This window comes from Scyliorhinus canicula, chromosome 16, assembly GCF_902713615.1.
Source record: "Scyliorhinus canicula chromosome 16, sScyCan1.1, whole genome shotgun sequence".
Lineage (NCBI taxonomy): Eukaryota > Metazoa > Chordata > Chondrichthyes > Carcharhiniformes > Scyliorhinidae > Scyliorhinus > Scyliorhinus canicula.
The window spans coordinates 76,917,732-76,933,999 of NC_052161.1; the positions used below are offsets into that span (position 1 = coordinate 76,917,732).

The window sequence follows — 16,268 nt, forward strand, 5'->3', positions numbered from 1 at the left end:
CGCACAAACAGGTTCAAAAACAGCTTCTTCCCCGCTGTTACCAAACTCCTAAACAACCCTCTTATGGACTGAACTGATCTCTCCATGCATCTTCTGTACTGAGTAGTACTGTGCTCCGTTGCTTTGCCTGATGCTGTGTCTGTCTTTACATTGTGTCTTTATGTATGCACTAGGTTTCTCATGATGGAGCGATCTGTGTGGACTGTACACAGAACAAAGCTTTTCACTGTACCTCGGTACACGTGACAATAAATTTAATTCAATTCAATCCAATTCCCCTGACCCAATGTCGTGTACCCAATTCCCTGCCCCAGTCCAATGCCTTCCCACCTCCTGCTTGATGGACCTGGTACCTGGCAATGTCTGCGCGTGCGCGGGTAGCTTCTGCCCTTTGAACCCGCCGGGGTCACGTGGGGCTCGCGGTTTTCGGTGTTGCAAGATGGCGGATTCGGGGGAGGCCGGAGCCGGGGAGCAGCTGAGTAAGAAGGCCCGGCTGGAGGCTGCAGCGGGCCGGACCGACACCCAAAGCTGCGCCGAGGAGCCGGCAGAGGAAACGTGGAGGAGGAGAGCGGCCGAGGGCGGATACAGTCCGGAGAGCGGGGCGGCCCCGGGAACAGGTACCGGGGAAGGGCGCCTGGGCGGGGGGTAGGAATGGGCATGAGGCGGTGCGATGCGAGCTGGTTAGGGTGTGAGGAAGGGGTGCTGGTTACGTGTGGGGCGGGGCGATGTGAGTGAGAACGGGACGCCATGGTGGTGAAGGGGCTTGAGGAATGGGTGTGTTGTAGGGGGTGGGACACCTTGTGGGGGCTGTAAGGGAATGGGGTATTCATGAGGAAGGGGTGGTGGGCCTGTTTGTGACTAAGGAAAGGGCACCACCTGGGGGGAGGACCGTGAGGAATGGGTGTCAGGGCGGGTGTGAGGAATGAGTGCTGGGCAGGCATAGGATTCATCAGAATGGGGTGGCGGAGTTGAGGGTTTATGAGGAAGGGGGAGGAGGGAGTGTGTGAGGAATGGGGGTACTGGAGGGTGGGTGTGAGGAATGGGTGCTGGGGAGAGGGGGCAAATGTGGAAGAGGCTGTCATACTGGGGTAGGGGAAGGATTGGGGAGCGGTTTTGTGTGAAGGTAAGGAACTTTGGATTTGTTTTTGTTTCTTGTTACATGTACCAAGGTACAGTGAAACATATTTTTCTGCAAGCAGCTCAGCAGATCATTAAGTACATGAAAAGGAAATAAAAGAAAATACATAATAGGGCAACACAAGGTACACAATGTAACTACATAACACCAGCATCATGTGAAGCATACAGTGGTGTAGTGTTAATGAGGTCAGTCCATAAGAGGGTCATTTAAGAGTCTGGTAACAGCGGGGAAGAAGTTTTTGAGTCTGTTCGTGCGTGTTCTCAGACTTTTGTATCTCCTGCCCGATGGAAGAAGTTGGAAGAGCGAGTAAGCCGGGTCTTTGATTATGCTGCCTGCTTTCCCCAGGCAGCGGGAGGTGTAGATGGAGTCAATGGATGGGAGGCAGGTTTGTGTGATGGACTGGGCTGTGTTCACGACTCTCTGAAGTTTCTTGTGGTCCTGGGCCGAGCAGTTGCTATACCAGGCTGTGATGCAGCCAGATAGGATGCTTTCTATGGTACATCTGTAAAAGTTGGTGAGTGTTCATGTAGACATGCCGAATTTCCTTAGTTTCCCGAGGAAGTATGTTGTGCTTTCTTGGTGGTAGCGTCGACGTGGGTGGACCGGGACAGATTTTTGGAGATGTGTACCCCTAGGAATTTGAAACTGCTAACCATCTCTACCTCTGCCCCATTGATGCTGACCAGGGTGTGTACAGTACTTTGCTTTCTGAAGTCAATGACCAATGATTGACGCTGCACCACTCCTAGGTTCTCTATCTCCCTCTTATATTATGACTCTTCGTTATTCGAGATCCGGCCGACTACGGTCATTTCTTCAGCAAACGTGGCATCACAGCATTTCATTACGACTGAAGTCAGGGCCACAGGATGGTAGTCATTGAGGTACGTTGCCTGGTTCTTCTTTGGCACCGGTATGCTGGTGGTCTGAAGCAGGTGGGGACCTCGGAGCAGAGTAGGGACAGGTTGAAGATGTCTGCGAACACATCTGCCATTCCGTGCAGGTTCTGAATGCATGACCAGGGTTCCCCTCCGGACTGTCGCCTTTCGAGGGTCCACTTTCTGGAAAGCCGATCTGACTTTGGAAACTGTGATGGTGGGTATGGGTGTGTTATGAGCTGCTGGGGCAATCGTCAGCGGATCGTTGGTTTCCTGCTCGAACTGAGCATTGAGTTCATCCCGGAGGGGTGCACTGCTTGGCTTCGCTTTGTAGCCCGTTATGTTGTTTAGGCCTTGCCACAACCGCCGAGAGTCCAGCGGGGGGGAGGTTCTGAAGGGGGGTTTCATGATGAAGGTCTGCTGAAGGGTGGGGGATTGTGAGTAAGGGTCGTCTGGGTGTAGGGGGGTGGTGAATAAAGAGGACCAGTGGGCAGGTTCTGTGTGAAGAATGGCGAAGGGTTACTGTGTGTGAGGTAGGCATGGAGGTTTTTGGAATGGGCACTGGAGTGTGTGGGATTGGGGTGGGGAGGAGAGAATGTGAGGAAGGGGGGGGTCTAAGGAATGGACATGAAGTGGTGAACCAGGGTATGAGGAAGGAGGTGCTGGGCTGGTGTGGGTGGTTGTGAGGAATGAATGCCTGTGGGTGGGGGGGGGGAGGAATTAATGCAGAGAGGGGTGGGGATGATGAGAGAGGAAAAGGAGTGACTGAGGGGTGGATGTGAGGGAGGAGAACCGTAGGGGAGATGTGAGGAATGGGTGTCTTGGGTGGGGGGTCGGGAATGATAAAAGGGGAACTGGGTGGGTGACTGACAAGGAAGGGGTGCCTGGTTGGGGGTGGCTCTTTGGGCAGCACAGTAGCACAAGTGGCTCGCACTGTGGCTTCCAGAGCCAGGGTCCCAGGTTTGATTCCCTGCTGGTCACTGTCTGTGCAGAGTCTGCACACACTTCCTGTGTCTGCGTGGGTTTCCTCCGGGTGCTCGGGTTTCCTCCCATCGTCCAACGGCAGGTTAGGTGAATTGGCCATTCTAAATTGCCCTTCGTGTCCTAAAAGGTTAGGAGTTATTGGATTACGGGGATAGGGTGGAAGTGAGGGCTTAAGTGGGTGGGTGCAGACTTGATGGGCCGAATGGCCTCCTCCTGCACTATGTTCTATAGGGATAAGTGCCACTGGAGTGGTGGTGTGAGGAAGGAGTATCGCTGGAGAGAGGCGGGGTCAGGATTGAGAGCCGCTGGAGAGGGACTGCATGAGGAATGAGTGTCACTGGAGGGAGGGAGGTGATGGGACGAATGAGTACTGCTGTGGGTGGGGGTGGAAGGAGGTGCTGGCGAGCAGGATCTATGTCCAGAATGGCGAGGGATGGTGTTTGTGTAAGGTTGGGAATGGGGCCTGAGTATATGTGTGGAAAGGGTTCCAGGTGTGGGTGTCTGTATGGGTGGGGGGGGGGGGGGGGGGGGGGGTGCTGTGGAAGGGGCACCTACATGAAGTAGGAGGTGAAGTGGGTACCTTTTATGTGCAAGAGGGTGGGAGGAAGGGGTGCCAGGGCTGCAGGGGTAGGAAAGGGTGCCTTGGGGGAATCCATGAGGAAGGGGTGGCAGGGGAGGTTCATGAGGAAGGGTGGGGCAAGGGTGCCATTGGGGTGGAGTGATGTGAAGACGCGGTACCTTCTGGGGGAGATGAAGATTGGGCGCCTGGTGGGAATGGAAGCTTTGAGGGAGGGAGGTCCATGAAAAATGGGGGTAAGGGCTCTGAAGAAGGGTGCCTTGTTGCGAGTGTGGTGTGAATGGGGAGCCTTGGTGGGGGGCGGCTCATGAGGAAGGGGAGCCTGAGTGGGGGGGTTTGAGGAATGGGTGTCGTGGGGGAGGAGAGCAGTGCGGAATGGGTGCATTTGGTAGTGGGTGGGTGAGGAGGGGGGATTCATAAGGAGGTTGGCAGCAGGGGCAGGTTTCGTGCGGAGGGACGCTGTGGGTGAGGAGGCAAAGGGAGTATCTTTGCGAAGGAAGGGTGGTCTGGGTAAGGAAGGGGTGCTTAGGATGGGTCTTATGAGGACGGGGCCCATTGGTGAGGAGGGGGGGGTTCATGAGGAAGGGAAGCCACGGAGGGCTGGCTGGGAGGAAGGGCCGTCTTTATCTTTTATTCATTTACAGAATGGTGTCATGCTGGTTAGCCCAGCAGTCATTGCCTATCCCTAGTTGTCCTTCAGAAGATAGTGTGCTGCCATCTTCAACCGCTTTGTCTGTGAGGGTAGGTACTCCCACAGTGTTGTTAGGGAGAGAGTTCCAAGATTTTGCCCCAGCGACAGTGAAGGAATGGTAAGTGACTTGAAGGAGAACCTCCAGGTGGTGGGGTTCCCAGGTATCTGCTGCTCTTGTCCTTGTAGATAGTAGTGGGTATGGTTTTGGAAGGTGCTGTCTAAGGAATTTTGGTGAGTTACTGTAGTGCTGCCACTGTTTGTTGGTGGTGGATGGTTTGAATGCTTGTGGAAGATGAGAGCAAACAAGCGGGATGCTTTGTCCTGTATGGTGTTAAGCTTCTTGAGTGTTGTTGGAGCTGCACTCCCCCTTTTTGAGAACGAGAGCTGACTGATGATTTAACCTGAGAGTCACCACTCTGGCGAGAGGCAAGGTTGAGAAGGCAGGGCTTTCATGAATACTCTCAACTGGTACAGGAATTGAAGCCACGCTGTTGGTGAAAATCCACATCACGAACCAGCCGTCCAGCCAGCTGGTCTCATTGTAACATCCACTCAGCTACACTAACAGGGCTACATACCTGATGCCCGATGTTTCCATGGTATTCATATTAAATTATGTATTTCCATGGTTAGGAATGCACCTGTCAAAATGTGGGCTCCAGTAGGAGATCCCATTAGCGGCTGGTGAGTGTGGAGAACCAGATGAATGGCTTCCACAATGTTTCCCTGCTCGGAAATGAGTAGTATAGCTCGGTAAGTCCAAGCTACGATCAGCCAGCTTGTTGATGATTTAACAAAATCCTTCCTTTATATAAGATTGCATTGTCCAGTTGCGCACTTTCTCATGTAAATATTGAGTTTCATTAACCGCAGCATTACTGTGTTACAGTGTAATTTCTTTTATTTTAGACAGTTTACCTGTGGGACATGCAATAAACGCTGATTCTGAGGAAATTGTTCCAAATGGGATTCGTTCATGTGAAAGTGATGAAGACGACAAAACCTCACACGCTAGCTCAAGTGACTGGACTCCACGTACCCGGATAGGTACAGGTTAATACATCATTGATGGAGTATTTCACTTAGTGGGGGAGGAAGCTCAAATCGTATCAATTCTTGCACAGACTTCTTTCTCTACACATTATACTGGAACAATTTCACTGGTACTCAATTATACACACACTAGGAGTTCTTCCCCATGCTGTTATGCTTCTATTGAAAATGAAAATCGCTTATTGTCACGAGTAGGCTTCAATGAAGTTACTGTGAAAAGCCCCTAGTCGCCACATTCCGGCGCCTGTCCGGGGAGGCTGGTACGGGAATCGAACCGTGCTGCTGGCCTGCTTGGTCTGCTTTCAAAGCCAGCGATTTAGCCCAATGAGCTAAACCAGCCTCTTATTTCTCCCTTAACAGAGTGAATGTAGGTAGTTTTGATGGATTCCACTGCATAACCTATGGCCATCCACTATAAAATTCATCTGAAGCTCCATGCTGAAAGCATGCTACTTAGAGTAATGAAGCTGTTTGATCCTTCATGTTTCAAGCTATGCAAAAGAAACATGTGTTTAAACACTTCTCTGGAGTCAACTGCAGAATTATGTCTGACTGCACACATATTCCTTCGTAATCGTATATCTTTGACTGATTTGATTTATTGTCACGCGTACCGAGACACAGTGGAAAGTATTGTTCTTTATTCAGTCCATATTTCATACATGAAAAGAAATAGGACAAACATAAATACACGATGTAAATATATAGACACAGGTAGCGGATAAAGCATAGAGTACTTCTCAATAGAAATGTGTGAAGAGATTAGTTCAGTCCATAAGAGTGTTGTTTAGAAGTCCGGTAACAGGAGGGAAGAAGCTGTTTTTGAATCTGTTAGTGCATGGAAGAGGTTGGAAGAGAGAATAACCCAGATGGAAGGGGTCTTTGATTATGTTGCCCACTTTTGCAAGGCAGCAAGTGGTGTAGATGGAGTCAATGGATGGGAGGCGGTTTTGCGTGATAGACTGGGCTGTGTTCACGACCCTCTAGTTTCTTACGGTCTTGAGATGAGCAGTTGCCATATCAGGCTGCGATGCAGCCAGATAAGATGTTTTCTATGGTGCCTCTAAGAATGGTGTAACAAGGGGGGGGATTTGCCCCTGACGATGTCTAGGGCGCTGATCTCCTTGATCCTTAAGCGAGACAAGGATCCCCTGCAGTGTGGGTCATACAGGCCGATCTCACTCCAGAATGTGGACGCCAAGTTGTTGGCAAAGATCTTAGCCATGAGGATAGAAGATTGTGTGCCGCAGGTTATCCACGAGGATCAAGCGGGGTTTGTGAAGGGGAGGCAGCTGAACACTAATATACGGAGGCTCTTGAACGTTATTATGATGCCGGCAGTGGCAGGGGAGGCGGAGATAGTGGTGGCGCTAGACGCGGAGAAGGCCTTTGATAGGGTCGAGTGGGGGTACTTGTGGGAGGTGCTGGAAAGGTTCAGGTTTGGGGAGGGGTTTGTCAATTGGGTGAGGCTGTTGTATGAGGCCCCGAAGGCGAGTGTGGCCACGAATAAGAGGAGGTCGGAGTATTTTCGACTATACCGAGGGACGAGGCAGGGGTGTCCCCTGTCCCCCCTACTTTTTGCGATGGCAATTGAACCCCTGGCTATGGCGCTGAGGGAGTTGGGGGATTGGAGGGGGCTGGTCCGGGGTGGGGAGGAGCACCGAGTGTCGCTCTATGCGGATGACCTATTGTTGTATGTGGCGGACCCGGTGGGGGGGAATGCCGGTGGTGATGGGGATTCTCTGGGAATTTGGGGATTTCTCAGGGTATAAGCTTAACTTTGGGAAAAGCGAGCTGTTTGTGGTACACCCGGGGGACCAGGAGGGGGGGATTGGGAGGCTCCCACTGAAAAGGGCGGAGAGGAGCTTCAGGTACTTGGGGGTTCAGGTGGCCAGGAGCTGGGGGGGCCTTGCATAAGCTAAACCTCACCTTATTGCGTACAGTTCTGGTCGCCTCATTATAGGAAGGACGTGGAAGCTTTGGAACGGGTGCAGAGGAGATTTACCAGGATGTTGCCTGGTATGGAGGGAAAATCTTATGAGGAAAGGCTGATGGACTTGAGGTTGTTTTCGTTAGAGAGAAGAAGGTTAAGAGGTGACTTAATAGAGGCATACAAAATGATCAGAGGGTTAGATAGGGTGGACAGCGAGAGCCTTCTCCCGCGGATGGAGGTGGCTAGCACGAGGGGACATAGCCTTAAATTGAGGGGTAATAGATATAGGTCAGAGGTGGGTTTTTTACGCAAAGAGTGGTGAGGCCGTGGAATGCCCTACCTGCAACAGTAGTGAACTCGCCAACATTGAGGGCATTTAAAAATTTGTTGGATAAGCATATGGATGATAAGGGCATAGTGTAGGTTAGATGGCCTTTAGTTTTTTTTCCATGTCGGTGCAACATCGAGGGCCGAAGGGCCTGTACTGCGCTGTATCGTTCTATGTTCTAAGGCTGGTGAAGCAAATGGAGGAGGAGTTTAAGAGATGGGACATGTTGCCGCTGTCTTTGGCGGGTAGGGTACAGTCAGTCAAGATGACGGTGCTCCCGAGGTTTTTGTTCCTGTTCCAGTGCCTCCCCATCCTTATCCTGAAGGCCTTTTTCAGGCGGGTTAACAGGAGCATTACAGGGTTTGTGTGGGCACACGGGACTCCAAGGGTGAGACGGGTGTTCTTGGAGTGGGATGGGGGGGGGGGGGGGGGGGGTGGCTGGCGTTGCCCAACCTCTGTGGGTATTATTGGGCTGCCAACGCAGCGATGGTGTGTAAGTGGGTAATGGACGGGGAGGGGGCGGCATGGAAGAGGCTGGAGATGGCATCCTGTGTGGGTACGAGCCTGGAAGCGCTTGCAACGGTGCCGCTGCCGCTCCCTCCGACGAGGTATAGCATGAGCCTGGTGGTGGCAGCTACCCTCAAGATTTGGGGGCAGTGGAGGCGGCACAGTGGGGAGGAGGGGCATCGATGGGGTCCCCGATACGGGGGAACCACCGGTTTGTTCCGGGGAGAATTGATGGCGGGTTCCTGAGTTGGCACAGGGCAGGTGTCAGGAGGCTGGGGCACCTGTTCATAGACGGGAAGTTTGCGAGCCTGGGTGAACTGGAAGGGAAGTTCAGGCTCCCCCGGGGAACACCTTTAGGTACATGCAAGTAAGGGTGTTTATCAGGTGGCGGCGTTCCCCCTGCTGCTGCCACGTGGAGTCCAGGACAGGGTGCTCTCGGCGGTATGGGTTGGAGAGGGGAGGATCTCGGAAGTGTGCCAGGTGAAGCAGGAGGTAGACGAGGCCTCGGTGGAGGAGATGAAAGATAAATGGGAGGAGGAGCTGGGTGAGGAGATTGAGGAGGGGATGTGGGCGGATGTCCTCGAAAGGGTGAACTCCTCCTCTTTGTGTGCGAGGCTTAGCCTCATACAGTTTAAGGTACTGCATAGGGCTCATGACCGGGACAAGGATGAGCCAGTTTTTTGGGACCGAGGACAGGTGCTCAGGGAGCCCAGCAAACCATGTCCACATGTTCTGGGCATGCCCAGCGCTGGGGAATTTTGGAAGGGTGTAGCAAGGATGGTATCGAGGGTGGTAGGATCCAGGGTCAATCCAGGCTGGGGACTCACAATATTTGGGGTTGCAGTGGAGCGGGAGTGCAGGAGGTGAAAGAGGCCAGTGTTCTGGCCTTTGCGTCCCTAGTAGCCCGGCGGAGGATTCTTCTTCAGTGGCAGGATGCGAGGCCCCCAAGCGTGGAGGCCTGGGTCAACGATATGGCGGGGTTTATTAATTTGGAGAGGGTGAAATTTTCCCTAAGGGGGTCAGTGCAGGGTTTTTTCAGGAGATGGCAACCATTCCTAGATCTGGCAGAACGGTAAAAACAAAAGGTCAGCAGCAACCGGGGGGAGGGGGGTTGTCTCTTTGTTTTTGTTTTGGGTTGAATATCTGTTCTTTGCCAATGACGGGCGTTAATTTATTGTTTCTCTTTTGTATTTACGGCGGGGGGGTCTGTTTTTTTTTGTTCTTAGAATTTTCTGTTATTGTTTTCTTTTTTGTGAAAAGGTGAAAATTTGAATAAAAATTATTTAAAAAAGAAAAAAGAATTGGTGTAACATGTCGTTCCACCACTCCACAAGGTTCTCTATCTCCCTCCTGTACTCTGATGCCCCCCCCCCCCATAAATCTCGATGCCCGGCGTGGTCCCCACAGGAGACAGGATTTCAGGTGATAAGCTAGGTGCTGAGTGGCAATCAGATGCCATTTTTGCTCCAAGAGAGTTCAGCCCTATTGCCTTTGTTACCGCTGCCAACCCCATTCCCTTTACTGGTCACTATCTGAGGCTGAACAAGACCGTTCGTAACCGTGATGCCTGACTTGATCCTGATTGAGCTTCCAACCTCATGTCTACCAAGACTGCTTGAATCCAACTCTATTGTTAACCCCTCCTAAGGATCTGCCCTGTTAAGCCCCTTAAGAACTTTATGTTTCAGTGAGTTCACCTTTCAGTCCCTAGATTCTCAGCAATATTGGTCTAATCTGCTGAATCTCTCCTCACAATTCAAATTGTCATCCTAAGAATAAGTCCAGTGAACATTTGTCACATCCCCTCTCGGGCAAGAAGATACTTCCTTGGGTAAGGAGACCAAAATGGTACACAGAACTGTAGATGTGATCTCCCCAAGGCGCTATACAATTCTAGTAAGACCTTCATCACTGTAATCTTCACTGTTGATGCGCAAAGTGATTAAAAGAGTCAATATTAATAAAGGGAACAATTCCAAAATGGGTGCAGGAGCAGACAGACCTGTGGGTATGTGTAACAAATTGTTAAAGGTTGTAGGAGGGCAGCACTGTGGTGCAGTGGGTTAGCCCTGCTGCCTCACGGCGCCGAGGTCCCAGGTTCAATCCCGGTTCTGGGTCACTGTCCGTGTGGAGTTCGCACATTCTCCCCGTGTTTGCATGGGTTTTGGCCCCACAACCCAAAGATGTGCAGGGTAGGTGGATTGGCCACACTAAAATTGCCCCTTAATTGGAAAAAATGAATTGGGTGCTCTAAATTTAATAAAACATTAAAGATTGTAGGGCAGAGTGAGAAAGCGCTTATAAAGCATATGGAACCCTGGGCTTAATAGGGCATAGGGTATAAAAGCCAGGAAATTATGTAAAATACTAGTTTGGAGTCAACTGGAGTATTGTGCATTGTTCTGGGCACTGCACTTCAGGAAAGATGAAGTTGTTAGGCTGCAGAAAACAATCACGAGAACAGTTCCAGGGCTGAAGAACTTCAGTGAAGTAGATAGATTGGGGAAGTTAGGACTGTTCTACTTGGAGAAGAGTCAGTTATGAGGAGATTTGATAGAGATTTTCAAAATCTGACCGGACAGTGAATCTAGAGAGCCCATTGGCAGAGGGGATGAGAACCAGAGGAGTCTGATTTAAGGTGATTGATAAAAGAAGCAATGGCAACACAAGGGAACACAATGAGTGGTTAGGATTTGGGATGCCCTACCTAAAAGTGTGGTGAGGGCAGATTCAATCATGGCTTTCAAAAGGGAATAGGATAGGCCACGTAAAGGAAACAAAATCTATAGAACTATAGGGTAAAGGCAGGGGATTGGGACGAGGTGAGTTGCTCTTGCAGAAAGCCAACATGGATATGACAGACTAAAATGGGCTCTTTCCGTCCTGTAGCCACTCTGACTCCATGATCCTTTTGTAATAAAGGCTCACATACCACTCAGTTTCCTAATTGCATGCTATGTTCGCATGTTAACTTTCTGTGATGTGTATGCAGGAACATGAGCTTTGTCTGAACACCAACATTCCCCAGTTGTGCTCTATTTTTTGCTTTTCTATTATCCCCTAATCACAATTTTTAATTTCGCGAACTTTCAGCATTTTGTCCAGATTGCCAATTCACCTGTCAACTTTACCTAGCAGATGAGCCCCATTTTCACATGAAATGAAATGAAAATTGCTTATTGTCACAAGTAGGCTTCAAATGCAGTTACTGTGAAAAGACCCTAGTCACCACGTTCCGGCGCCTGTTCGGGGAGGCTGTTACGGGAATGTTACATGATGTCCACAGGTACAAATGTCAAGCAGGAGTTGGAGTTAGTGATCAAGTGTAAGAATTTGTAGTCAGCTACTAAGCTGAGAATACTTTTGCTATCTTGAAACTATCTTTCACGTGTTTTTCTTTTTAAATGCCTAACTTTTCCCTTTCCAACTAGGTCCTTACAGTTTTGTCCAGCAACATCTTATGCTGGGTACAGACCCGCGGTCGATCCTGAAGGATCTGTTGCGAGGGAATAGTCCTCCACCCGACCTCGATGACATGACATTGTGGCAGATTGTCCTCAACATTTTGTCAGAGCCCCCAAAACGGAAAAAGCGCAAAGATATTAACACCCTAGAGGATGTGGTGAGGATCTTAAAAGAGAGCAAGAAAATCATGGTTCTCACTGGAGCTGGGGTAAGTGTTAAGGAAAGTGTTGATTAATTATTGAGCTATCACAATTTAATGATCTTGTCCGTGGTATATGCTAATGAACAGCAGCTCTAGGTGTATTATCAAATCAAACTTGTTTTTCACAGATTAGATTGTGGTCATTTTTGATGACATTTTTAAAAAACCAGTATAGACTCGTAATAACTTCTATGAAGCTAATGTTTATGACCTGCTTTCTGATTGTGAGGATGCAGTGGCAGCACGGTAGCATTGTGGATAGCACAATCGCTTCACAGCTCCAGGGTCCCAGGTTCGATTCCGGCTTGGGTCACTGTCTGTGTGGAGTCTGCACATCCTCCCCGTGTGTGCGTGGGTTTCCTCCGGGTGCTCCGGTTTCCTCCCACAGTCCAAAGATGTGCAGGTTAGGTGGATTGGCCATGATAAATTGCCCTTAGTGTCCAAAATTGCCCTTAGTGGTAGGTGGGGTTACTGGGTTATAGTGATAGGATGGAGGTGTTAACCTTGGATAGGGTGCTCTTTCCAGGAGTCGGTGCAGACTCGATGGGCCGAATGGCCTCCTTCTGCACTGTAAATTCTATGATGATTCTATGGATTCTGAATTTGAATCAAGGCAGATGGATCAATGCTGATCAGTCGGAGCTTAATTTCTAGTGGTTGATCCATTCAACTCTGCATTCAGGAGAGCTTCTATTGCAATGGGAAAAATGGGTGCAGATCGATGACTTGTTGTTCCCTAAAGTTTGGATCGAGCCCTTTCTGCCCTGCATTGTGCTTTTTAACTGGGGCATTTAATTATATGACGGGAACAACAAAGAAGAAATATATACAATCCCAACTTGATGGGGATAATAGTACCACATGTGGAAAGAAATGAAAAACTGAATGGGGACAGATCAAAACTTAAGTTAATAAGTTTATATTTTGTTTTGCAGTATCCTTTGATATGCCAGTGCATTGTTCACCAGTTTTGCTCAGCAGTGTAGGATTCCAGTTCCTCTCTGTAAGATTCATATTTAAACATGTAGTGGGAAAGCTGGCATGTTACATTTCCATTACCTAAAATATTGGCTGGGATATTAGTATTGGAGATTATTATTTCAAAAATCTTGATGTACAAATTGACGAATATCTAATTAAACCTGTTTTAATGGGTTGAATTATTGAATCTCTGAAGCTGGAATGATTGTGAAGCAGTATACATTGAACATCTTTTTACTTTGCCTTTGAGCTGATCAATATATTTTTGGGTTTGATGCTCTTTTCTAGGTTTCTGTTTCATGTGGAATACCAGACTTCAGATCAAGAGATGGGATTTATGCTAGATTAGCAGTAGACTTTCCAGACCTTCCAGACCCTCACGCGATGTTTGACATTGAATATTTTAGAAAAGACCCCAGACCATTTTTCAAGTTTGCAAAGGTAAGTATCACACACGACAATTTTTTTTTTAAACCTGCTGCAAAAATATTGCCATTAATCTAAAGGGTGAGATGCAGTGAGAGAGGGTCAGATAGACATGCAGGAGAGACCAGGCAATAATGTTGGAGCGGCGATCAAGGCAGACTGGGAATGATATGCACAGTGACACTGTTACCCAACTACAATTTGAGTGTGAACTTATGCATTTTACCCCATAGATTATTCAGGAACGTGAACAGCATGATGCTTGTGCCCCCTTGATCTTTTTATTATTATTGATGGTTTTGACCGCTCCATCTCCTCACGTGGGTCTCCAGTTCTCTCTATGGCACTGTTTTCGCCTAATTTCACACTGGCTTTGTAACTCCGCAGGTGGCATCTCCTGCAACATAGTCATCTTCGCTTATTAATTGTAGTGGTATTCTCCAGGGTCATGTGGCCAGCTTCATGTATGTTGGCAGCACCAGCTCTTCCTCGTCATTTCAATAAACCTTATAGCATTTGCCACCATTTTCAACTGCTGATTGTCCTGAAGAACTGAAACTCCCTCCAGCTTTATGCAAGCATAACCACAACCAAAACCCACACACCCCCAGTTTCGACTCAATCTCTGATGTATGTGTAACAATGAAATTTGAACACTGCTTTCCGTTCACTTTTGCATTTGATCTGCCCCCATGTCTGTTTTGTTTTACTTACACAACAATGCCTGCCTCTTCCAAATCTTTCCCTTCGCCATCCAAATCCTATCCAACACCATTATCCACAGTGCTCGCCTTTGTAACCTCTCATGACCCAAGTTCCTATTTGTATTAAGGTCCACTGCCACTGGAATCCAGTCTCCCAGAGTTGGTCAAGGATGAGAAATTCCAGTCTTTTCGATAAATTGCACTATTTGAAATGCTTATCCGACCTCTACCTCCCCTCTCCCTAGTCCTTTGCTTCGCTTTGCATGCACGTAATCCGCCAAGGTCATGTGTTGTTAGTATGGACTTCATCCTTTATTGTATACACTACCTTCTTTGAATGCTGAAACACCTGAGGTCACTTGGGTGATTCGATACAAATGTCTACAGTCTTAACGGTAATAGAACATGAACAAAGGAGAAAGTAATGGTTTGATCCACTTTAAGTCTAATAATTATTATAATTATATCCATTTGCAGTGACCTAGAAGTATTTGCGTTTCACTACTGATCATTAGTGCTATAATTTTCCAGCCCCTCACACTACAGTGACTCTGCTGCTTTGCACCATCTATGTTTCCTTGTCAAAAACAAATTGGCTCTTTTTGGCTTCACCCACTCATACCCCTGGTTGACTCATATGCATATTCCTGCATTCCTTGCACTTCCCTAATTCTGTTAACTTTTCCAGTTCTATATGCTGCAGATACTGGCCCTTCTTCTTTCATTCAACCATTGGAGATGCTGCTTTCCTCTTGCACTTCGGAACTCCATTGACGTCTGTACCTTTCAAAAACCTGCACTTCAGACATCCTTTAGCCATCAGCTGACCCTCTTTCTATTTTCATTTACCCCTAATTGCTGCCCACTGATGTATAAAGCACTCTGCATCAATACTTTGTTTATAATGACTGCTCCAGAAATACAAGCTGTCTCATTTTGACTGTTTGATTGATTGAAGAATGGTGATCCTTGTCTACATTACATCTCGTTCCATGGGCTACCCTTTAGTAAAGTTGCCATCGTCCCAGATGACCATAGGCTGCTTTCTGGTGGTGGTTTAACCTGAGGATCGTCACACCTCAGGCGAGGGGCAAGTTGGAGAAGGTGGGACTTCATGAATAACCTGAGCCAGTACAGTAATTAAACTCATACTGTTGGCCTCTCTCTGCATCATCGACCAGCTGTCCAGCACACTGAAATAAACTGACCCCCTTTAATAATATGGAACCAGAAAGGCTTGCCATGATCTTGTGGTAGTTTCATTGCTGTTTTGCAGGCTCTTTAAAATATTTTTTGCCTAAACCAGTGCCCTTGTTAAATGGGCAGGAAATTTACTGCAGAAATTATGTGTGAAAAGACAATTTAGAGGCAGAAACAAATTGCTTCAACACTTCCATGTTTTAGGTTAGCGTACCCAATAGGATCAGACTTTTCAGTAGCCTCAAGGTTAAGATTTACTGCTGATGAAATTGTGTATGCAGTATTTTTAAATTGCTTAAGGTAGATGTTGATATCAGAACTTCTTAAAGTTGAGATTAATTCCCATGTGTTTTTATTGCACAGGAGATTTATCCTGGTCAGTTCCAGCCATCTCTTTGTCACAAATTCATAGCCTTGCTGGATAAGCAAGAGAAGCTACTGCGGAATTACACCCAGAACATAGATACCCTGGAACAGGTTGCTGGCATTCGCAGGATTGTCGAGTGTCATGGTTAGTTGAGGATAATCTCTTAACTAGGTACTAAAATTACTGAATGAGTCTTCCACCAGCATCCCCTGCCTCCTCTCCTACCTTTTCACACTTCCATGAGAAGGAAGCATTTTAATTAGTATTTGCTGATTGAGAAACAAATGAAATAGAATAAAAGCAGCTCAGAAATTGATGAATGTGCCACGCTCCTGTTAAACACATCGTCCCTGTGACCTTGCATTTCAAGTACAAAGGTAACATGGCTCCATTTTGTGGTTTGAATTTGAAGCTTTGCATTCCGTATCACTTGGGCATTATGCCACCTACATTCTGTCACTTCTCATTTGGCATGATGATAGGATCATGTGTGGGACAAACTTCTTTGTTTGGTTTTGGGGAGTGGGACAGGAAATGCTGACCTTGTCTGGCAGTCCCTCATCCGACCAAGATACACACAATGGTGTTTATAGCTCACTGGAGGAGAGCCCAGGAAAGGTCAACCCCAAGAGACAATTGATTATTGTGATCTTTAAATCGAGAACTGTTACTTGGAGAAAGATGTTGTATATTGCTGTGGTAATAACGTAAATTATATATATGAAATGTTGGACACCTTTATTCCAACACCATGTTAGGGGAACCATTAACTTGGATCGATTTTTAGCTTTCGATTTGCTAGTTTCCAGGCTAAGGGTCCATACCCTATTC

At 48.0% G+C, this 16,268-nt stretch overlaps 1 protein-coding gene across 2 annotated transcripts in view; it reads left to right on the forward strand.

Moving 5' to 3' along the window:
• The first annotated feature begins 398 nt into the window (after nucleotides 1-398).
• sirt1 (sirtuin 1) overlaps nucleotides 399-16,268 on the forward strand; it is a 31,221-nt gene continuing 15,351 nt past the window's right edge. The window contains exons 1-5 of one of the 2 annotated variants that reach the window (XM_038821818.1): nucleotides 399-617; nucleotides 5,181-5,318; nucleotides 11,524-11,765; nucleotides 13,029-13,181; nucleotides 15,434-15,581. In XM_038821818.1, coding sequence (XP_038677746.1) covers nucleotides 440-617; nucleotides 5,181-5,318; nucleotides 11,524-11,765; nucleotides 13,029-13,181; nucleotides 15,434-15,581 — 859 coding nt within the window. In that variant the 5' untranslated portion in view covers nucleotides 399-439. Of the gene's footprint in view, nucleotides 618-5,180; nucleotides 5,325-11,523; nucleotides 11,766-13,028; nucleotides 13,182-15,433; nucleotides 15,582-16,268 lie in introns of both variants that reach the window. The other variant, XM_038821817.1, reaches the window with a different exon arrangement.